Below are 24,412 nucleotides of genomic sequence, written 5' to 3'. Positions count from 1 at the left end.
CACTTTTCAAACTATTAAAACGAGTCCAACCATCGTCGCGAATGCCAAGGTCCGTTTCGGCGGGTGGCGACATCACTAAGAATCAAATCACATGATCTTCAAACAACTTAACAAAAGTGACAATTACAAACTTAAGCATTGATTCTTATTTCACATATCTACTCTAATCCTCAAACAACCAAATTCTGCTCTCTGCCCAAAACACCTTACTTTCATATTTGAAAACATCCTAAAACTTAAATAAAATAAAATTAAAAAAAAAACACAACAACACATGCTAAAAACCACACACAACAAGATCAAAATGTACTAAACCCAACTTCACACATTGATAACAAAACATAAAAAGCAGGAATTAAACACACCAATATATAAAACTTAAATCAAAGGAAAAGAGTGAGAAATTGTTGGGTTGCCTCCCAGTAAGCGCTCTTTTAACGTCACTAGCTTGACATAGCCAATATCTTCAATGATCTTCCAATGTAAACACATCAATGACTCTTTCAAAATCACCACCTATGTAAGGTTTTAATCTTTGCCCATTCACTACCCAACTTCGTTTCGATGAAGGCTCTTCTATTTCAATTGCACCATAAGATTTGACTTCCTTGATGCAAAATGGCCCTGACCACTTAGACTTAAGCTTTCCAGGAAATAATCTCATCCTAGAATTGAACAACAAAACTGATTGGCCAGGTTTGAAGTTCCTTTTTAAAATATTCTTATCATGATATGCTTTGATTCTCTCCTTGTATTGCTTAGAAAACTCATAAGCATTCAACCTCATTTCTTCAAGTTCAAGAAGTTGTAACTTCCTGTGTTCTCCAGCTGCTTTAGCATCCAAATTCAAAAATTTTAAGGCCCAAAATGCCTTATGTTCAAGCTCAACAGGAAGGTGACAAGCTTTCCCATATATCAACTGAAATGGTGATAGACCTATAGGAGTTTTAAAAGCTGTTCTGTAAGCCCACAAGGCATCTTCTAATTTGATTGACCAATCCTTTCTTGAAGAAGTAACAGTCTTCTCAAGAATTTTCGTAATCTCTCTATTAGATACCTCTGCCTGACCATTTGTTTGAGGATGGTAAGCTATTGCTACCTTGTGCCTTACACCATAGTGTTCCAAAACTTTTTGAAGTTGGAGATTACAAAAATGAGAACCTCCATCACTTATCAACACTCTAGGAGTGCCAAACCAGGTAAAAATGTTCTTCTTGAGAAATTTCACTACAGTTTTAGCATCTGCCTTTTGAGTCGGGATTGCTTCCACCCATCTAGATACATACTCAACAGCTAGCAAAATGTACTCATTGGAAAAGGATAAAGGCAGTGGGCCAATGAAGTCATTTCCCCAACAGTCAAATACCTCAACTTCTTGAATGTTTTGCAGGGGCCTTTCATGTCTTTTAGAGATACTTCCTGTCCTTTCACAATTATCACATCTTTGTACATGTTTATGAGCATCTCTAAATAGAGTTGGCCAAAAGAATCCAGATTGGAGAACCTTTATAGCAGTTCTCTCTCCATTGAAATGACCTCCATATGGTGAGTTATGGCAGTGCCAAAGAATGTTACCAGCTTCTTCCTTGGTCACACATCTCCTTAAAAGATTATCAGCTCCAATCATAAACAGATGAGGATCATCCCACACATAGTACTTAGCATCCCTGAAAAACTTCTTTCTTTGATGCCAATTTAAATCCTTAGGAATAACTCCAGCAGCCTTGAAGTTAGCCATGTCAGCAAACCATGGCCTTGCTTGAATTGCTAGAAGCTTCTCATCAGGAAATTCCTCTACCACTTCTGGTTCCAGTGCAGTCACCTCACTATTAACCAATCTAGACAAATGATCAGCTACATGATTTTCACTTCCTTTTTTATCTTTGATCTCTAAGTCAAACTCCTGTAATAACAAAATCCATCTAATCAATCTAGGTTTAGAATCAGACTTAGTCAGAAGATATTTTATTGCAGCATGATCTGTAAAAACTATCACTTTTGAACTAATCAAGTATGATCTAAACTTTTCCAATACATATACAATAGCTAGTAATTCTTTTTCAGTAGTTGCATAATTAACTTGAGTTTCATTTAAAACTTTACTAGCATAATGTATAGCATGGAAAATCTTTGATTTTCTTTGACCTAGGACTGCCCCAATTGCATAGTCACTAGCATCACACATTAGTTCAAAATTTAAATTCCAATCAGGGGCAACAATGATAGGAGCTGAAATCAATTTTTGTTTTAATAATTCAAAAGCATTCAAACAAGATGCATCAAAATTAAATTGAGTGTCCTTATTGAGTAAGTTGCTTAATGGCTTTGCAATCTTTGAAAAGTCCTGGATGAACCGTCTATAAAATCCAGCATGACCAAGGAAACTCCAGATTCCTTTGACATTTGTTGGTGGAGGAAGCTTTTCAATGATCTCTACTTTGGCCTTATCAACTTCAATACCTCTAGAAGAAATTTTATGGCCCAACACAATTCCCTCTGTTACCATAAAGTGACATTTCTCCCAATTAAGCACAAGATTAGTCTGAATACACCGCTTCAGTACGATGTCAAGATTCTCCAAACAATTAGAAAAGAAGAACCAAATACAGAAAAGTCATCCATGAAGACTTCTATACATTTCTCAACTAAGTCAGAAAAGATGGCAAACATGCATCTCTAGAATGTAGTTGGTGCATTGCATAGACCAAAAGGCATTTTTCTATAAGCAAAGACACCAAATGGACATGTGAAAGTTGTCTTCTCTTGATCTTCTGGGTCCACTGCAATCTGATTGTAACCAGAGTATCCATCCAAGAAACAATAGTATGCTTGTCCAGCTAACCTCTCAAGCATCTGATCCATGAACGGTAGTGGAAAGTGATCTTTTCGGGTTGCTTGATTGAGTTTTCTATAATCTATACACATTCTCCAACCAGTGACAGTCCTTGTCAGAATCAATTCATTCTTCTCATTCTGAATCACTGTCATCCTTCCTTTCTTTGGTACAACCTGAACAGGACTTACCCAAGTACTATCTGAAATAGGATAGATTATTCTTGCTTCTAAAAGCTTTAAAACCTCTTTTTTCACCACTTCCTTCATTGTTGGATTTAAACGCCTTTGAGGTTGAGCCACATGTTTATAGTTCTGCTCCATATGAATTTTGTGCATGCAGTAGGAAGGACTAATACCCTTTAAGTCTGCTAAAGTCCAACCTATAGCTTCTTGATTTTTCTTCAACACATTAACTAATTGTTCTTCTTCAGAGGGAGTCAAAGAATTGCTAATGATAACTGGTTTATTTCCACCATCTTCCAAAAATACATATTTAAGTTGTGGTGGCAACATCTTCAATTCTGGTTTTAGCACTTCCATGTTTGCATTTTTCTCTAATTCTTCAATCTTCACTTTTTTGGAAGAATCTCTTTTGCAAAATCAAGATCCCTCAAACACTCTTCAATTTCTTTTTCCTCCTTCTCATTCAAATCTTCCAAGGCATCCATGAGTGCTTTCTCCAAAGGACTAGAACTATGCAACTGCTTCCTAGTGGAATGAATTAAATCATCAATCACATCCACTCTCATACACTCATCTTGCTCACATGGATACTTCATAGCCTCAAAAACATTAAAATTTACTTCATCATCTTGCACTCGCACCTTCAAATTACCATCATCTACATCAATTATTACTTTTGCAGTCTTCATGAACGGTCTACCCAAAATCAATGGCACTTCTCTATCTTCTTCCATATCCATCACCACAAAATTCACTGGAAAGAAAAATTTATCTACTTTCACCAGCACATCTTCCACTATCCCATGAGGATATTTCACTGACCTGTCTGCCAATTGAAGAGTCATCCTAGTAGGCCTAGCTTCTAGATCACTAATCCTTCTCATCATAGATAAGGGCATTAAGTTAATGCTTGCCCCTAAATCTAACAATGCTTTTCCCACAAGTAATCTTCCAATGGTGACTGGAATGGTAAAGCTACCAGGATTTCTAGATTTTTGAGGTATGGATTTCTGAATGATTGCACTGCATCCTGCCTCTAACTCCACTATTCCATAATTAGTTAATCTTCTCTTCTTAGTCAGAAGCTCCTTCATGAATTTTGCATAAGTGGGCATCTGTTCCAGTGCTTCAGAAAATGGAATGTTGATCTGCAGCCTTTTAAAAATGTCTAGAAAGCGGGCAAATTGTCTCTCCCTATCTTTCTTAGAAGGTGCATGTGGGTATGGCAAATCTTTGACTGATGGGATTATAGCTACACCTTTCTCTTTCTTGATTGATTGATCACTTCTTTCATTTTTATCTTTTTTTTCAAATTTTTCTTTACTTCTCACATTTTCTCTATTTACATCCTCACCTTTATTTTTCTCAACTTCCTCCTTGATCTCTTCATCACTTTCTCTTTCACTCAATTTTTTCTCCTCAACACCCTCAATATCATTCAAATTATCTCTAATCCCCTTCCCAATCTCCTTTCCACTCCTTGTTGTGATAGACTTACAGTGCTCTTTTGGGTTAGGTTTGGTGTTGGCTGAAAATGATCCTCCTTGCTGATCAACAAGTTGCTTTGCTATCTGACCAACCTGAATCTCCAAATTCTTGATGGAAGCATCTGTATTCTTTTGATTAGCAAGGGAAGCTTGCATGAATTGGTTCAAGGTATCTTCCAACTTGGTTGTCTTTTCCTGCATTGAAGAAAAGTAGCCTTGGTGTTGTTGTTGAGGTGGTTGTCTATTGGAGGGTCTTACATCTTGTTTCCAACCATATTTCTGATTGTTTTTGTTGTTGTTCCTCCATCCCTGCATATAATTGTTAGAAAAATTATTGAAATTACCTCCTCTTGGTTGTTGTTGACCCATGTAATTTACTTCCTCTTCTTGACTAGTACTAGGTCCTGTGCAAAAACCATTAGCATGATCACCACCACAGAAATCACAACTCAAAACTTGATGAGGTGGAGGAGTTGAACTAATAGATTGGAGCTGCTGAGGAAGTTTTGCCATTTGTTTAGTGAGAGCTTCAATTTGTTGAGAAAGCAATTTGTTTTGTGCTAAAATTGCATCATTTGTATTAAGATCAAGAACACCTCTCTTGGGATGACTATGCCTGCTATGTTGTGCTTGATGATCAGAAGAAGCCAAAGATTCTATGATTTTTGTTGCTTCATCAGGGTCAACTGACATCATTGTACCTCCTGCAGCTGCATCTAAGAGCATTTTAACCTTTGGCTTGATTCCATTGCAAAAGAAGTTTAGTTGAGCAATATCCTCAAAACCATGGTTAGGACATTTCCTTAGAAGAGATATGAAACGCTCCCAAGCTTCACAGAAAGGTTCATCCATCCCTTGGCGAAAGGTAGCAATTTCTGATTTAGCACTAATATATTTTGAGGATGGATAAAATCTGTTCACAAACTTGTTCTCCACATCACTCCAACTGATAAGACTTTGATTAGGATGAGATTGCAACCAAGTCTTGGCCTTACCTGTTAAAGAGAAAGGAAACAAACGTAGATAAATTGCTTCCTCATCACCTTCAGGAATTCCCATGGTACCACACAGATCATAAAAGTTTGATAGATATGCATATGGATCCTCATGGTCCATCCTTGCAAATTGATGTGCACTAACTAAGCTAAGGAAGGTAGGCTTCATTTCCATTGCTCTTGAAGTAGTTGGAGCTACTAATGTCTAGGACCTTGTTGTTGAGCATAGTCCCCTAAAGTTCTTCTTGGGTTTCCATTATTGGCATGATTTCCTGGATTCCCATGATTTCCTCCTGTGAACGACGGAAGAAGCTGAGTCAATACAATCTTCTTGTTGCTTTCTTTGCTTTTCCAGTTCTTTCTTTCTTCTTGTATTGCTATTGTTTCTCCTAGCTATTTTCTCTATTTCAGGATCAAAGAGTAACTGCTCAGCTGGAGTTTTACCTCGCATAAACAAAGAACAGAACTAGAACAAATAGTTAGCAAAGGATATAAAAACTACTATACTAAATAAAATATATACAAATTGACTTAACTAAAGAAATTAAAAAACAATCAATCTGGGATGCTAGTCCCCGACAACGGTGCCAGAAACTTGTTGATCCCGTGGCAAGTGTACCAGAGTCAACTTGTAACAGTGATGAGTAAGGTCGTCTCCTCAGGGACTAGGTAGATTGATTGATTCTCAATTAATTTAGAAAAGAACACAATAAATACATATTACATATTCACACATGTTCAACAACTGATTCATTAAACTCAAAGTTAAAAGTAGTAGAACTTAAAACAAGTGACAAATATGCAAATTCAAATAAGTATTAGAGAAATTCATATATGAGATGCTTGGGACTGGATTTCACCTACTACACCTCTTTGTAATCTTAATAAGCATACATATGTTAATCCCTCTCCTACAATATTATCTAGGATTACAATCACTCAATACTAATTCCTTAGTAAAGAGATTCTAAGTTTTCCCCTTTAAATATCAATTCCTTGCATATTTAAATAAGGGAAAACCTGCATTAAGAAAATCCTTTAAAGACTAATGATTTTAGCTCTACTCCTAGCAACTTAAACCATTAGGTGATTCATTTTAAATCATGATCTAGAAAACATTTTCCAATTGAGTTCTAAATCAAAGCTCCAAATACGAGTGATCAAAACGTAAAGGCATTAAGAACGAAAATGAATCACTAATAAGTAGAAGAGATCATAATCATATATGTGAAATTCAAGAGTTATATTAAGGTGCAAGAGGTTACATCCAATCCCAAAAGGAAAAGATTAGCTACTCATTTACATGAGAGCCAACCAACAAAAGAAGAAGAAGAAGAATCTAGTAGAAATTGTCATCGTTCCGTTCCCGAAACGTCGGAATCACCACCAAAATCTTCAACTTGGATGATCTTTGAGGCTAGAGAGAAAGAGATGGTTCAGGTGTGTCGTTTCTTCCTAAGCTCTCTTCGTCTTCTCTTCTCTTCCCATTTTTTATGTTATGATTTATAACAAGGGGTCATTTACTGCCACAAATTGGCTTAAGCTATTTCTGATCGGCTCAAGCCCTTTTTTAAATACTTAACCATGAAGGAATTGAGATAGCTTAAGCCTTTCTGGAATGGCTTAAGCCTTTTTTTGGCAGATTGTAATCTTAATGTCTCTAGAATGGCTTAAGCCCTACTGATATAGCTTAAGCCTTGTTGAGCTGATAGAGATAAACATATTTTCTTCCATGAGTCTTTGTGAACTTCATTTCTTCTCTCTGTCTTGATTTCTCTTCTCTTAACCTACAAAGCAAAACCATCATAATTAACCAAAAAATTATTATAATTTGATTGGATTGGATTTCTATAACATAATTTACATATTTATATATAATATTCACATCCTTGGGCAATTTAAAAGGGGAAAAATGAAAGCATGCCAATTTTTACACAATAATATTCATGAAATTCAAGTAAAAATGACAACTAACAACGGCCCGTTCAAAAATTGGCACGACCCGTTTTCAAAAAGCAGAACGGCCCATTCTAAAATCAGAACGGCTCGTTCTGGAGTCCATGTTAACATAAATTGGCTATTATTGGAACGCCCAGTTTCTAACTAAACTTTTTAAGCGTTTTTAGAAATTCGGAACGGCCTGTTTCCCTTTTAGAACGGCCCGTTCTGGGGAAATCAAATTTAGCCTCTTTTCTACTTTGGAACGGCCCGTTCCACTTTTGGAACGACCCGTTCTGCTGCTTCAAAAACAGTATATTTTCTTTATTTGGAACGGCCCGTTTCACTTTTGGAACAGCCCGTTCCGGTGTAAAAAAAAATAGAATGTTATAAAAAATTTCACAAAAAAATTAAATTATTAAAAACCTGTACAATATTTTATAAAAACCCCTTTAATTAACTAAAATAACTATATGAAAATCAACATTGTATTAGTATAAAATTCGGGGTGTTCAATTCTCCCCTCCTTTTAGAAATTTCGTCCCCGAAATTTACCTGAAAACAGAAATGGATAAGCTTCTCGCATCTTGCTTTCTAATTCCCATGTAGCACTTTCTTCAGAATTTCCTCCCCAAACGACCTTAACCAGAGGGATTTCCTTTCCTCTCAGTTGTTTCACCCTTGTGTCATCAATCCTTAAAGGAACCTTTTCATAGGTGAGATTATCCTTCAACTGAATGTTGTCAGGCTCAATGATATGGAAAGGATCATGGGCATACTTTCTGAGTTGGGAAACATGAAAGACACTATGGATATTTGAAAGAGATGGAGGTAAGGCAATTTGATAGGCTACTTCACCGATCCTTTTAAGAACTTGATAAGGACCAATGAAACGTGGAGTAAGCTTACGGGATTTCAGTGCTCTGCCTACTCCTGTCCAAGGAGTGACTTTAAGGAATACATGATCACCTTCTTTAAACTCAAGGTCTTTTCTCCTCTTATCATTATAACTCTTTTGCCTACTCTGGGTTGCTCTCATCCTCTCTTGGATCATCTTAACCTGTTCAGTAGTTTGTTGAACTATCTCAGGTCCTAAAATGGCATTCTCTCCAGGTTCTACCCAACATAAAAGTGTTCTACATCTCCTACCATACAGAGCCTCATAGGGTGCCATCCCAATACTAGAATGGTAGCTATTATTGTAGGTAAACTCTATCAAAGGTAGGAAACTATCCCAACTACCCCCATGTTCTAAGATGCAAGCTCTCAACAAGTCTTCCAAAGATTGTATGGTTCTCTCAGTTTGGCCATCTGTTTGGGGATGGTAGGCTGAACTCAATCTAAGCTTAATGCATAAAGCCTTATGCAAACTCTCCCAAAATCTAGAGGTGAACCTAGGATCTCTATCAGACACTATACTAGTAGGAACTCCATGCAACCTCACGATCTCACTAATGTACAACTTGGTTAACCTCTTCAAAGGATACCTAATATTAATGGGAATAAAATGGGCAGACTTAGTCAATCTATCCACAATGACCCATATAGCATCTAAGTTCTTCACAGTTCTAGGTAACCCAACTACAAAATCCATAGAGATGTTATCCCATTTCCATACAGGCACATCTAAAGGTTGCATCAGACCTGAAGGTTTTTGGTGTTCTACCTTAGCTCTCTGACATACTAAGCAAGCATACACAAGGAACATTAATTACGTATTCATTTATTATTTCCAACAAGGAACAAAATAGAGTAAACAGAAAGTAAAACAAAACAACAAGCAAGGGATTGGGGGCCAATCCGACAATCAAACTATCCAACAATTATCCCCGCACCCCCGAGCGAGGTTTCTCACTCCCCCCTTACCTGGATAAGCAGGAGCTAGAACTTGGGCAGGACCTCCTCCTCTGGATTCCCTCTTTCTTTCCCTCTCTTTCTTTCTCTTTCCCTCTCTTTCTTTCTCTCTCTCTCTCTTTCTTTCTTTCTTCTCTCTCTAAAATTTTCACTTCTTACTCAGTTATAATTTTTTTTTTCACCCCCTGCCCCTATTTATAGGCATCCTGGTGTACCCGGAACGGCCCGTACTGAATTCGGAATGACCCGTTCCGGAGCCTTCGAATATACACAAAATGTACAACTGGAACGGCCCGTTCTAAAATCGGAACGATCCATTTTCAAAAAGCAGAACGACCCGTTCTAAAATCAGAACGGCCCGTTCTAGAGTCCATGTTAACACACATTGACTATTATTGGAACGCCCAGTTTCTAACTAAACCTTTTAGGCATTTTTAGAAATCTGGAACGACTTGTTCCCCTTTTAGAACGGCCCGTTCTGGAGAAATCAAATTTAGCCTCTTTTCTACTTTGGAACGGCTTGTTCTACTACTTCAAAAATAGTATATTTTCTTTGTTTGGAACAGCCCGTTCCGGCGTAAAAAAAATAGAATGTTATAAAAATTTTCACAAACAATTTAAATTATTAAAAACCTGTACAATATTTTATAAAAAAACCCTTTAATTAACTAAAATAACTATATGAAAATCAACATTGTATTAGTATAAAATTCGGGGTGTTACAATAATCAATGAAATTACCAATTTAATATAATCTTAACATAATGGTAAAACCCCCAATTATTCCAAAACCTAACTCACAGGTACTTTTCTACAATTTCGTTCTCTCTCCCAGATCATCATTCTTACAAATTATTAGCATATTTCTAATCCTCAATGCATACAAAATCTAATGGGATCATCAATTCCTCAAACAGAAATAATTCAATTTTCCAAAACTTAACTTACAGGAACTTTTTCTACAATTTTGTTCTCTCTCCCAGATCATCATTCATACGAATTAAATATATATTTCTAATTCTCAACACATACATAATTTAATGGGACTATCAATTTCTCAAACAGAAATAATTATAAAATTACTCATAATCTTAAGGTACTCTTCCTCTACCCAATTTCCTCATGTAACTCTACATACAAATAATCCATTTTCCCCCGTACCTGGATAAAAGTAGTTGAAACTAAAATAGAGATCTCCTTGGTCTCCTCCTCTAAGTGCCCCTCGATCTTCAAAGAATGTAGAAGGAAAAGAAGAGAATGTAGAAGAAAGAAGTCAGAATTGAAAGAAGTCAAGACTGAAAAGTGCGATTTTGGGAGTGCCAAAGTGCTCTATTTATAAGCATCGGGCGTCGCCGGAACGACCCGTTTCAAATCTGGAACGGCCCGTTCTGGACTCTGACGGCATGTGTAAAATTCACATCCAGAACGACCTGTTCTCAAACCAGAACGGCCCGTTCTAGGGTTGCACTTAACCCACAACGGTCATATATGGAACGGCCCGTTCTCAATTAGGGTTTTAGACATTTTTGGTGATTTGGAACGGCCCGTTCTGGGATACAAAATCACTCTCATTTTAGTAGTTTGGAACGGCCCGTTCCAATTTGAGAACAGCCTGTTCTGGGCTACTAATCACCCCTATTGGGCCTTTGGACCCTCAAACAATTTGTGAAAATTGGGCTGTTACAATTTAATTATTCACTTTATCAATAACTAGTGGAGTCAAGACAAATCATGTCTCTATGTATTTTGTTTAAAGATAATAAAAAATAATAAATAAAAATAATAGAGGTTGTGGAATGTAAGTCACATGAGACAATATATAATTACGAAATAGTAAAATAATTTTAAGTAAAATTGAAGATTAAAGTTTGTTATAAAATAAGAGGATAATTTTTATTGAAAGAGTGCATAATTAATTGTTTATACATGTTTTTTCTTCTATTTTATTCTTAAGATATATGATGTGGAAAAAAATATAATAAAGGGATATAAATGTCTAAAAAAATATAAAAATTAAAGAGAGATATCCCCTTTATATATTATATAGTATAAATACGTACACTATAAGAAATATTATATATAATGACATATAAAAAGTGTCACTATAGATATAATATATGTAGGTATATATCTATTTGATATATAATTAAATACAATTTTAGTATTGATTTTGAATAAGTTTAACAATATATTTTGTGTGTCACTATAGCATTTATTCACACTTTTTTAGCAATATATTAACATATATTATATTTATTATGTGGATAAAAGTAATTTTTAGTAACATGTATAATGTCACTATAGAATGTATATCACTGTATGACAATTTTCTTGTAGTAATAACTACCTTTTATAATTTTTTTATAACTACCTTTGATCTCCAATATTAATTAAGATTATTTTAAACTTTTTAATTATATATTATCTTGCTTGATTTATATTCTGCAAACCTTTATTATTTTTACTAGTATAGGATTGTGCCTCTATTTGTTTTATTTAAACAAAAATATAGGATATAAAATAATTGAAGTAAAATATAAATGAGAAATGATCAAAAATAATAAATAAAAAATAGAATGTAGAAATTAAAATTTTAAGTTAATGTCATTTTTAGAGTAAAATAAATAGAATAATCAAAATAGAAAACTATGGTATTACCGGGGAAATTTAGCTATTTGAAAGTAAAAACTAAGACTCTATACCTCTTTTATATATTATTAGTGAGACCGAGACTTTTCATATTATTTTGTATTTTGTTTAAAATAATATAAAATAAAAGTAAAAATAATAAAAATTACAACATGTAGATATAATAAGATAATGTATAATTAAATATATATATATATATATATATATATATATATATATATATTACACAAAAGTTGTTACAATAGAGATAATGAGTTTATATGTAGTATAACTTATAGATTTTTATTTTTTTATGATTTCTAAACAACACATAAAGAGACATCAAATGTCAAAATCCCACAATTACTATATATATATATATATATATATATATTATTTTTATGTGTAACTTTAAAAATATTTTTTAAAATATATAATTAATTTTATAAAAATTTATAATATTTTTTAAAATAATTATTAAATATGTAAATTAAAAGATAATTTGATGAAGTGTTACAAATTTGAATTTGTTAAAGGAAAAAATATTTATTTTAACATAAGAATGAAGGATGTTATAATATTTACATATATTATATGTTAGTGAAAAAGGTGTTTTGATAATAACTTTTTTTTTAAATGTAAGTTAACAAAATTTTAACAAAATTTTTTAATAAATAGATAAAGTGTCATATATTAGAACTTGTTAAAAATTGTAATTTTTAATATAAGAGAAAATGATAGTGTAATATCTTTCAAGGAAGAAAAATTTAATTTACTCTATAAAATTTATATATATATATATATATATATATATATATATATATATATATATAAAGAATACAAGCGGATAAATCGGTTAAATAACTAATCCAATTAAAAAAAACTAATCCAATCAAACAAGCTATCAAGTCCAATTTTTTTTTGGATTTTGTTAATTAATAAAATTTGATCATATAAAAAAAATTAAATAATATAATATTTAAATTTTAAAATAATTCAAAAAATACAAAATGAATTCATGCGGGTCACAAAAGGGTTTCCGAAGTAAAAATAAAAAATAAAAATTGCTAGTATTAATTTTGCCGTTAGACATTAATACTATATATGCCCATTGCATGAACTATAAGTAATGTAGTAAAACAATGTTACAGTATTGAACTTTGTCAAAAACTCATCCTCCCATCTTCATCCTCTTCTCACAACCCTCGTCTGCAAACTTTGGGACGCCTTTCATCTTCCACAACATTAGAGATCTGCAAATAAATGTAGAGGAATGTATATATATGTATTATGTAATGTGGCCATGATTCTGCATACACCAAAAGCCTGAACTAGCTATGCAGATTAAAACACTTATAGTATATTACTCTGTTTTCAATTTTCTTTATTTTTTTTTTCAATTGCTTAAGGAAAGTAAATGTGACATTAAAAGGGTCGGAACTTAATTAGTTCAACAATGAAATCAAATTTAAGAGACAAAAATACTAAGGTCAGAGAGACAGAGCCATAATTAAAAGACAAGGAGGCCAACTACAAAATTAAATGTCGTCAATTATCAATTTTATATCCATTTGAAATATTTTTTTTATGAATTTATAATAAAATTTTGTATTTACATTAATCATTAAACAGAACTATATTCTAAATATTTCTTAATTAAAATGAATTATTACTCACAATATATAATTTATTTAAATGAAAGTAGTTAATACAATTATCTCCGCAATGAATATTTGAAAAGAAAAATAAAATATTTATGTGAATAAAACGCCACTACCTTTACAATAAAAACTATAAAATAATAGAAATAGAACATTAATTAAAAATTAACAAAGAAATAAATTACACATAATTAAATTTGTTTTAAAAATTAGAACATATTGTCTTTCAACATATTTTTTTTATGAAACTAAAGGAAAACACTAACCTGGGTATTTCCCCGAGAGTTGTTACCACTATTCTTGGTAGACTTGTCCCCATCTGGTTTCCAGTTAGCCACAACTTCAGAAATGTTGGGAAGATTATTCATCAAATTAAATAATTGGGCCCTGCCATCAATAAAAGATTTATATATATCATCATGGAAAGGTAAAATTTAAAAGACTTAATGGATAGAGAACCACAACGAACATAAATTATATGTTAATTAACAAGAAAGGTAGATTGTACCTTTCATTGCTGTTAAGGCTAAATCCAAAGTAATAGGCTACGCAAACCAACCACGAATCACTATGCATGGCAACCATACGAAACCAATCACTACGGTTAATGCCTTCCCTACCAAAATTGATTCCAAGAGCAGGCTCAGGGATATCCGTCGGAACTTGCTCCTCTGGCAAACATACTTCCCATGATTCATCCGAATGTCCATATAGGCACAAGTTTTCCTTTTCTTGAAGAAAACAAACACACCCAAAACCTCAAATTTTAGTGAAAGGAGAAGGACAAAACATGATACTATTCAATAATTACAAAACCATATCTTTTTGGATAAAGAAATATTTAAATGGATATTTCATGACTCCACACAATTCTTTAAGAACTTTCAATGGTATTACAAATTATTTTTCTTTTTTCTTTTTAACATAAATCTGCATGAAAAGAATAAAGTATAAGAGAAATTATTTGATTTGTGTTACCCTTTAGGGTATTACAAAACCATGCAAAATAATAATTTTAATTTTATCCGAAAAATAAAACATTACAGATAAATAAGTCCTAATCTTTTTCGATTAACAAGATCCAAACAAGAAAAAAAGACATATTATCCTTTACCTGGATCACAGAGATCGTAAACTTGATCGGCATCTGAGAGAAGAAAAAGAGAGGAAAATGAATACTCAGAGAAGTGAAGAAAGAGAGATAGGCATTGAAAAAAGAAGAGTAGTACCGCGAGTAAGAGCGTTAATAAGAGCAGTTCTTCTGCCCCTATAGTCTTTGAAGATCTCTTTAACAGTGCGGGGTTTGGGAGCCATGTCCACCACCGAATTTAGTAAGCCAAAGGGTTTGTGGAAGCTGATACTGTTACTGATACAGAAAAGAAACTTGCAGTGTGAAAAAGAGAGAGAGAATTCGCATGCATGGTAGCAAAAGACTAGTATGTTATGCTATATATATAGAGAAGGTAGGGTGGTTAGTTTTTCGTATCTTATATTTTGTAAAGAGATCTTTTTATCTTATGAGCATGTTGTATCAAACATTATATTATCTTAAAATAAAATCGTTAAGATTTAAACTTAAATAACAAAAATAATATCGTTATTTGTATCTAAACAGTATCTTGAAAAATTGAAATTAATATAACAACTTTCTTTAAAACTAAATTATCTTCAATCAAATTAATCATATTGATCAGGTGTGTTTTTAAATAAAGTAAGCCAGAAATATACTGTTCAAACATTATCCACGTGAATTTTAAATATAATTTATACATTCAAATATAATATTTATTTAAATAATCAATTCTTTATTTTTTATATATTAAATATGTTTGCCTTATTTTTTTTTGTATGAAAGCGATTTTATGATATTTTGTCCTTTGAGAAAAGAGCTTTTAAAGACATTTTTTGATTTTTTATCTACTTTAATATTTATTTATTATAATTATTTGAGTTAAATTTTAATATTTTAAAATAAATTATTGATAAATAAAAAATCACGCTTCAATATAAATTATCTAAATCATTATTATATATATATATATATATATATATATATATATATATATATATATTATAACTGTCTTTATAATTATTAGAAACACACAAAGTGTTTCAATCTCTCTAATCATTATATAAAAAGATATTACTTTTGATAATTATTTTAATTTATATTTTTATATGGACTATTTTGTCTCTTTTTGATAAAGTATATGTTATCCTTTTAATTTCAAATTTTCACTAACTATAAAAAAAATTAATTGACTTTTAGTTTTTTTCCATTTTATCATTCATAATTACAAGTCACCACTTTTCTTAATATTCTATAAAGAGACATCACTTTTATATACAAAATATATAGAGACATGAGGTTTTTTTATTCACTAGTTTATCATCAAACTTAAATATAATTTATATGTTTCAAAATATTAATTTATTCAAATTTTAAATATAATTTATATTTATTTTATATAATTAATTATAAATTATATATAAATAAAAAATTAGTACTAGTAAATTTTTTTAAACTTATAAGTTATATTTTGAATTTTTAATAAATAATTTATATTTTGACATGCGAATATTTTTAGTTATTAATAATTTATTTTGAAAATATTAAAATTTAATTTATAAATCAATATAATAAAAAATCAAAAAAAAATACTAAAAATTCTAGCATAGAAAAAAAAAATATATATTTAAAAACATTCTCACGCATTATGCTTAACTTTTTTCATATAGTCGATCGTGCATCAGTGTTAGTGATAAATAGATTAATCTTTACGCACCATGTTAATATGCATCCTTCCTCAATATAATTTACTCGCCTTAGATCGAAAGACTCCCGTGTCACTCGTCGGTGCCAAGAATAATGTAACAGAGACCAACACAAGTAAAAGGTAAATTGCATGTGAGGTAAACTATAAACAATAAAATCTTTTTTAATCTCGTCTATAAAATTATTGGCACAATGAAGATCAGAGGGCTACAACTACCTGCAAAATATCACATTAGAAAATTAAGATTGATGTTTGTGGAAACAGCATAAAGCATGTTATTTATGGAGTATCAAAACAGCATTAATGTGATACTTCAAAAATCTCATCCAACATCAAAATCCACCACTTTAATAGAGTTGATTATTGCTCAGAGCATACAAGGCTGCAAACATACACTCCAACTTCAAAGCTATCAACGTGATTGACCCAACTGATCAGACTATAAGAAAACATCAAACTAATTCGCCTGAAATTAATTTGAAAATCAGATTCCATGGAGTACCACACTAACATTACAAAGTGTGAATTCAAGCAAACATCGACAAATTGAAATGTGATACGTTCTATTGTGTACTATAAATGTGTAATATACACTACCAAAACAAACTTAATCTGGGAGAAATTTGCCTTTACACATTGATACTATGCCCATCACGTGAAGTTCAGTCTATGACTCCGTAGTAACAATATTACAGTATCTTGTGATCTTTTCAGCCACTAAACAACACTCACCCTCACAGTCCCCCATCATAATTTGCACCCCAGCCTTCACAAAGTATTTCATTTTCATTGTGCTTATCTTCATCCTCAGGCTGCATGATGGACAATTTCCTTAATGGATATGTTGCATTCTGATCATCTTCATCTGCAAACTTTGGGTTGTTTTCAACTTGCACAACACAAGAAACCTCATCTTCAACCTCCTCCTCTCCGTCCCCCTCATTTTCATCCCCTTCATCTTCATCCTCCTCATCTTCATCCTCTTCATCTTCAATCTGCAAATAAATGTACTTGTACAGGAATGCATCATATATGGAATATTCAATGTGGCCATAGCATGGTTTTGCATGCACCAAAACCAAAAAAGCCTTAACTATATTGTGCAAAAACAGCTTATAGTATATTACTCTTTGTTTTCAATTTTCTTTATCCTATCCGATTGCTTAAGAAAGGTAAATGAGGGTGAAAGTGTCTAAACTCAATTCAACAATGACATCAAATTAATTTGGAAGCTATTGTAACATACTTAGTTTATATAACCTATTGTAACATACTTAGTTTTGATGGAATAAAAATTAAGTTTTACATCCTTAGAATAAAAAGAGAAACAAAAGTTTATATAAACTATGCACATATTCTATTAATTAGAGACCTTTTAAGTGATAATTAAAAGATAAATTATGAAGGCATAGATCTAAAATAGACAATATATTACTGTTGTAAAGATACTCCAAAATAATTCATATATATGCTTCCCCCTTGACAAATATAACCCATAAACAAACCCAAAAAATATCCCTTCAATTTTATATAACCTATTAATTGTAACAGGTGACAAATAAAATAAAGATATCAATTAATTCATATACCCAAAAAGCATGTTAGGACTTACTGTGATTTTTCTGTCAAACAAAATAAAACCAGCATATTTTATATATAATGTCATGACATTGATTGTTGACTTCCGTCATTATTTTTTATGCGACTTTCGATATGCACAAGTTCTACCAAATGAAACCTCTGAAATGCAAAACCAGCAAACTTTTGAACACTAACATCAGTTATTTCTCGAGTGTTGGTTCTACTATCCTCGGTGGACTTGTCCTCATCATCTAGTTTCCAGTGATCAGCCACAACTTCAGCAACGGTGGGAAGATCATTCATCAAATTAAATAAATGTTTCCTGCCATAAAGAAATCCAAGACAAAATCCAAAGGCAAATTTACAAGACTTAATCGATAGAAAACCACAGTGAAGTCGAATTATCAATTTCCTCTTGTACCTTTGATCGCAGTCAAGACTAAATCCATTGTAAAAGGCCACAGCAAGCAACCACGAATCACTATGAATGGCAACAAGATAAAGCCACTTCGTGCGGTCCATGCCCTCCTTACCAAAATTGATTCCAAGAACTGGCTCAGGTAACTCCGTCGGAACTAGCTCTTCTGGCGCAGTTACTTCCCAAGTCTTATCCGAAAGTCCATAGAGGCAAAAGCATTCCCTTTCTTAAAGAAAACAAACACTTCAAATTTAATGGAACAATGTATTATCAAAACGAATACAAACAAAAACCATGCAAGAACTCTCTCTAATGTACAGCCATTTCGTTTCCTCAAATTCTTTGCTACGAAAACTATACACCTTTTTACTTGCTTTCTTCGACATGCATGCATGCACATCAACTGACATACACCCAATTCCTTTACTAGTAACAAAAAGCAAAAAGAAAGATCACATATTACCGTTTATCTGGATCACAGAGGTCGTAAACTTGATCAGCGTCTGAGAAAAGAAAAAGGCAAGAAAGTCAAGAACTTGGAGAATCGAAAAGAGAGAGGCATTGGAAAGAGAAGATTAGTACGTACCACGAGTAAGAGCGTGAATAAGAGCGGTTCTTCTGGCCCTGTAGTCTTTGAAGATCTCTTCAACTGTGCGGGGTTTGGGACTTTTGGGTGCCATGTCCACGACCCAATGTAGTAAGCGAAAGGATTTTGAGAAGCTGATACAGAAAAGAAACTTGCAGTGTGAAAAATAGAAAGAGAACTCGCATGCAGAAAATACAAAATTACCAGTATATATAGAGAGAGATAAACTAGAAAATACAGAAAAGCTAACTAATGAGAACTAACAAACCGAAAAGCATCATACCTGGTTTCAACTGAAAGGGTGCGTGTCAGGGGTGTGAAATGAATATGTTTAGTTCAATGACTATGTAAATTGAGTTTTTTTTCTTTTCCTTAATTTTTATCTTCAAATTAATTTGAATGAGGAAGTTTTTATCCAAACCCAACTTGGATAATGAACTTCATTCAAACTTAAAAGTTAAAGACTCTAATCCAAACATGTATGGTTACGTTATGTTAGTTTTTTTTTTATATATAAAATCACTACAACAAAATTTAGTATTACCGACAATTATTTAATGATAATAAATTAATTATCTCTATTTTATTATTTAATAAAAAAATATTAATGACTATTATATAATGGCCACTAAAAATGTATTTAAATCACATCCAAATTTATTATTAGCGACAATTATTTGTTAGAAAAATTTAAGTTCCATATCAACTAGAAATAAAATAATTTAAAGAGTATATAAGTAAATAATAACTCTCACCTTACAAGTATGTTTTATAAGGTTGAGTTAGGTCTATAACTTACTATTCTAAGTTGGTATTTAGGAGATAAGATAATTAAAAAAATTAAAAAATATATAATTAGAAGATAACCTTCATCTTCTAAGTCCCACATCAATTAGAAATAAGGTAACTAAAGAGTATTTGTACTCATTTTACAAGTCATACATCGACTAAAAATAAGATAATTAAATAGTATTATAAATCTTTTCTTAAACTTTTAGCGGCAATTTTAAATGCCAGTAACAAATAACACAAAAAGTTATACACTTTTCCCGACCATTATGAGGATCTTTACCAGCATATATATAGAATAATTGTCGGTAAATGTTTTAGCGACACTGCATACAATGGCTAATGTGTGAAATGCCGATAAAAGATTTTGCAGCAATTTTTATTGCCACTAAAAGTCACATTAAATGTCACTAAAAGTTTATTTTATTGTAGTGAATTTAGATGTAATTTTATCCTCAAATATTAAAATTGTGAGATATTGATCTTTATTATTCTAATAGAATAATTTTAGTCTCAAGTATCAAATTATGTGATTTTGTTCTCCAAATTTTAATCGAGTAATTTAAGTCTTTCATATATTTCAATGATATAATTTTAGTTTTTTTAAATATCTTAATTATATAATTTTTAACATATTTAAGTTACATATATTATAATTTTTACTCATGTATTAGATGATATATATATATATATATATTTTATTAAAATTAATAATTTATATAATTTAAGTAGGTCAAAAAATTTATAATTGTAATACTTGAACGATTAAAATCACATAATTACGATATTTGAACAATTAAAATTGTTTAATTAAAATTTGAAAGATCAAAATTACATAACTATAATACTTAAAAAATTAAAATTATTCAATTAAAGACTAAAATCATATAATTTCGATACTTAAAAGAGACAAAAATGTATTTAAACATAAAATTTATTAGTAAAAGTTGATTATAGTTTCTAAATTTCAAATTTGTTATCAAAATATATTATATAAAAAATCCAATCCAAAATTCAAAAATAAAATAACGTAGTAATAATATTGAATTATATTTAGAAATAAAAATGATAATCTATTAATTAAAAAAATCATGAGCTACACAATCATCATTGTCACATCGTCTGAGTTACATAAATATATTGTTACATCGTCCTCTATATTACATGTCATTTTTACACTCTACTTAATTTACCCTATCACATAATATGTAACATCCCGAATTTTTTACTAATACAATATTAATTATTGTTTATTTTTATATTTATGAAGATTATTTTCTTATAATTATTTTTGTTAATTAAAGGGATTTTATAAAATATTGTAAAGGTTTGTAATAATTTAAATTATTTATGAAAATTTTTATATAAAATTCTATTTTTTTAGGCCAGAACGGACTGTTCCAAAGAGTAGAACAGGCCGTTCCAAACTATGAAAGAAAACTATTTTTGAAGTAGCAGAATGGGTCGTTCCAAAAGTGGAACGGGCCGTTCCAAATTAGTAAATAAGCCAATTTTGGTTATTCCAGAACAAGTCGTTCCCAAAGTGAAACGGGCCGTTCCAAAATTCTAAAAATGTCTAAAAAGTTTAGTTGGAAACGGGTCGTTCCACTTATGGTTAATTTGTGTTAAAAGGAACCCTAGAACGGGTCGTTCTAATTTTAGAACAGGTCGTTCTGATTTTTGAAAACGGGTCGTTCTTATTTTAGAATGGGCCGTTCTGGTTGAAAATTTTACATATAATCGAAGGGTCCAGAACGAGCCGTTCCAGATTCAGTACAGGCCATTCCAGGTACCCTTGAATGCCTTTAAATAGGAGGCATGGGGTAAAAAAAATTATACCTGAAAAGGGTAAGATCTTAGAGAGAGAGAGAGAGAGAGAGAGAGAGAAAGAGAAAGAGAAAGAAAGAGGGAATCCAGAAAAGGAGATTAGCAAGGTCCTACTCAAGTTTCAGCTCCTGCTTATCCAGGTAAGGGGGGAGTGAGAAATCTCGTTTAGGGTGTGGGAATAATTGTTAGATAGTCTGATTGTCGGATTGGCCCCCAATCCCTTGCCTGTTGCATGCTTCTATGAACATGCAAAGTATTAATGTGTTCTATTTTATTTTTTGTTTGCTCTACTTTGTTCCTTGTTGGAAGTAATAAATGGATATGTAATTAATGTTAAAAAAATAAATAAGTTTTAATATGAACAAGAATGCTCTCTGTGGATTCCTGTGCGGACCTTATGAGGAACAATTATGACATGACTATGTGAAATATGCACAAATGACATGAGACATAAGAATGGACTATTGAGACAAGCTTTGATTATGAGAATATGAAAAATGATGACATGATGTACTAAATGAAATTCTGTAATAAGTCAAATGTTGAGTCAATGAAATAATGAATGTATGACATGCATCATATGCACATATAACTTCATATGTGCCGCTTATGATGCATACCAGTGATGTAATGAGATATTTTAGGTGTAAGGGTCACCCACGATGTAACATGCTAACAAGATATACCTTAGGGTCACCCATGACATAACATGCTAACAAGGTGTACCGTACGGTCACCCACGACGTAACATGCTAACAAGGTGTACCTTAGGGTCACCAGTGATGTAACAAGCTATGAGAAATGTGAAACTTTCGTATAGCGCCACATGCATGCATTTATGAGTTGGGTCCATGACATCATTGCATGATAAATGAGTATATATGTGATATTGATTATGTATGTGTATTGTTTACATGTGACTTATATTTGTTGTTGTGTGTGCTATCTAACCTTTATTTCTGCACCTGAAACTGAGTGAAATGTTTCTCACTCCCTTGTTGTTCTTGTATATGTTTAAATTATGTTGCAGGTGATCATCATCATGAGGATGTTGGTGATGAGGCTTAAGACTTCAGTTGGGCATGCTCTGATAGGATGTGACATCAGGCATAGCTAGGCTTAATTTAGGATGTTATTGTTTTAAAAGCCTTAGTTTTCTTTTCTTTTGTAATTTTGAATGTTCTTGATAAAAGACCAAAATGTGCATCTTTGTCATATTTTTATTACATGATTTGGAAGTTATAAATTAATTCCTAACTAAGAGACACTGTCACCTTTGCTGGATTAATTTATATTTTCCTTTATATGATCTCTTGAGTTTTGATACTTACATGTTAACTTTTTATGATTTATGAGTTACGAATGTGAATCTTCTACCTTATGAGACAATTGTTTTATCCATGAAAGATGTTATCAAACTATGAAAGGTTTTATTTACTCAAAAAGAAAAAAAAATTATTGTTTACATTTATTGTGTATTAATGTTGGGGTAGAGGATGTCACATAATACCCTTTATTTCAAAATGTTTTTTTTAGTTAATTTTTAATAAAGAAATCTAATAAATTTAAACTAGAACTTCCTCAAATAGAAGGTGCACATATAAAAAATGCTTCTCAAATAAAACTCTCAATTTTAAAAGAACGTAACGAAATAAAATAGACACGTCAAAAGCCCTTTAACTTATAAACTAAAATTAAACATAAACAAATATTTTTAATACAGAGAAACTTAAAGGAAATATAAGTCTTTTCCAAGTCTCAATATAACACTTACAAAGAAAATATAAGTTTTGCCACCTATTAGATTTTAATTGATTCCAAATGTCGGGCTAAATAACATACCTCACACCAATCATTCTAATTGATTTTTTAAATTTATCCTTTTCACAAATAGTTCTTTATACCAAAATAAAATTAAGTTATTTGTAAACATCAATTTTTCATTAATCTTTTCTTTTATTGCAATTCAATTATCAATATATCAAAATATAACAAACATATGAATTTAGAAAAATAAAATAATTAAAACAATCAAGAAAGTCTTTATTTGATTATTTTAATTATAAATTTTATATGTTTTGATAATGTATACAAAAAAAATATTTCTGAAAACAAAAGACTAGGATTTAAAATAAATCAATGTTTGAGATTTTTCTATGTTTATCTAAAAATTTGGTAATATATATTTAAAGATTTTAGATAAGAAGTTACAAAAATAAAAAATAAAAAAAATTTCTCGTTATTTGTTCTTAGTTTTAATTATGTGTATAAATCTTGCGAAATATATTATTCTTTTTTAAATTCACTATAGTCAAATAAAAAAATTTGTTGAAATTTTTTTATTGATAAAATATAATAATAATAAGATTCAAACTTAAAAATTTCTGCATGTTACTTAATTTCATCAACGACAATAAAATTCAAACATAAAACACAATCATCATTGGCTTGAACATGGTGCATACGGTGTTTGTTGAAGATATTGAAGAAAAATGTTTCTTTAATGCATTTAGTGCATCGGATATTAGAAAACAAGAAGAAAAAAATACTTATAAATGATTTAACTGATAGTTAGTCGCAAAATTGTCACCGATTTCAAAATGTTAGAACTTTCTTTTTAGAGAATTTGACATTAAAAAAATATTTAATAATATTTTTAAAACGTAGATTAGCGGGTCCTACTTGCTCCAAGTGATAAAATATTGATTTGAGTTGGGAAATCGTCAATTCACAATCAAATTAACTCATCACATCTTAATTATAGTTCATAAATTATATTAATGAGAACCTTATCGTTATGCTTTGTTTGAGATGGGGAAGAATGAAAGGAAATGAAAAACAATGGGTGAAAAT

The 24,412-nt window shown here is 31.3% G+C and overlaps 3 protein-coding genes and 1 non-coding gene across 5 annotated transcripts; 1 reads left to right on the top strand and 3 right to left on the bottom strand.

The window, feature by feature from the left end:
* Positions 1-3,404: 3,404 nt before the first annotated feature.
* LOC145957462 (uncharacterized) lies at positions 3,405-5,675 on the bottom strand. The gene has a single exon (XM_083073724.1). It carries the CDS (start codon positions 5,673-5,675, stop codon positions 3,405-3,407), a length of 2,271 nt encoding a protein of 756 aa, XP_082929850.1.
* Positions 5,287-5,393, top strand: LOC114915429 (small nucleolar RNA R71). Its single transcript, XR_003803425.1, has one exon. It is a non-coding gene; the product is annotated as a small nucleolar RNA R71 (small nucleolar RNA).
* A 7,199-nt stretch (positions 5,676-12,874) lies between the features above and the next one.
* On the bottom strand, positions 12,875-15,019 carry LOC145956920 (PHD finger protein ALFIN-LIKE 2-like). Its single transcript, XM_083072825.1, has 5 exons — positions 14,811-15,019; positions 14,696-14,728; positions 14,090-14,312; positions 13,848-13,968; positions 12,875-13,173 (listed from the first exon to the last, which is right to left on the bottom strand). The coding sequence occupies exons 1-5, from the start codon at positions 14,893-14,895 to the stop codon at positions 13,117-13,119; spliced, it is 519 nt and encodes a 172-aa protein (XP_082928951.1). The 5' UTR covers positions 14,896-15,019; the 3' UTR covers positions 12,875-13,116.
* A 1,781-nt stretch (positions 15,020-16,800) lies between these two features.
* Positions 16,801-19,420, bottom strand: LOC109792629 (PHD finger protein ALFIN-LIKE 3). Of its 2 annotated transcripts, XM_083072822.1 has the most exons (6): positions 19,227-19,420; positions 18,944-19,077; positions 18,821-18,860; positions 18,361-18,579; positions 18,135-18,261; positions 16,801-17,368 (listed from the first exon to the last, which is right to left on the bottom strand). In XM_083072822.1, the coding sequence occupies exons 2-6, from the start codon at positions 19,035-19,037 to the stop codon at positions 17,093-17,095; spliced, it is 756 nt and encodes a 251-aa protein (XP_082928948.1). In that variant the 5' UTR covers positions 19,038-19,077; positions 19,227-19,420; the 3' UTR covers positions 16,801-17,092. The 2 variants fall into 2 exon arrangements, with proteins under 2 accessions (XP_082928948.1, XP_082928949.1); XM_083072823.1 differs by lacking the exon at positions 19,227-19,420 and having other exon boundaries at positions 16,801-17,353; positions 18,944-19,141.
* Between the last annotated feature and the right edge of the window lie 4,992 nt (positions 19,421-24,412).

The sequence above is a fragment of the Cajanus cajan genome, chromosome 4 (assembly GCF_000230855.2).
Source record: "Cajanus cajan strain Asha chromosome 4, NIPB_CcT2T_4, whole genome shotgun sequence".
Lineage (NCBI taxonomy): Eukaryota > Viridiplantae > Streptophyta > Magnoliopsida > Fabales > Fabaceae > Cajanus > Cajanus cajan.
Note: the sequence above shows the minus strand (reverse complement) of the source record. Positions and strands in the feature narration are given on the sequence as shown.

Excerpts from the sequence above, each read along its gene's own strand:
- LOC145957462 (XM_083073724.1), bottom strand. The coding sequence starts at position 5,675 with ATGGAAATGAAGCCTACCTTCCTTAGCTTAGTTAGTGCACATCAATTT.
- LOC145956920 (XM_083072825.1), bottom strand. The coding sequence starts at position 14,895 with ATGGCTCCCAAACCCCGCACTGTTAAAGAGATCTTCAAAGACTATAGG. Across the intron at positions 13,969-14,089 it reads AGCCTTAACAGCAATGAAAG|GGCCCAATTATTTAATTTGA; the intron begins GTACAATCTACC and ends TATTGATGGCAG. Across the intron at positions 13,174-13,847 it reads ACTCTCGGGGAAATACCCAG|ATCTCTAATGTTGTGGAAGA; the intron begins GTTAGTGTTTTC and ends ATTTATTTGCAG.
- LOC109792629 (XM_083072822.1), bottom strand. The coding sequence starts at position 19,037 with ATGGCACCCAAAAGTCCCAAACCCCGCACAGTTGAAGAGATCTTCAAA. Across the intron at positions 18,861-18,943 it reads TATTCACGCTCTTACTCGTG|ACGCTGATCAAGTTTACGAC; the intron begins GTACGTACTAAT and ends TTCTTTTCTCAG. Across the intron at positions 17,369-18,134 it reads ACACTCGAGAAATAACTGAT|TACATTTATTTGCAGATTGA; the intron begins GTTAGTGTTCAA and ends TTCCTGTACAAG.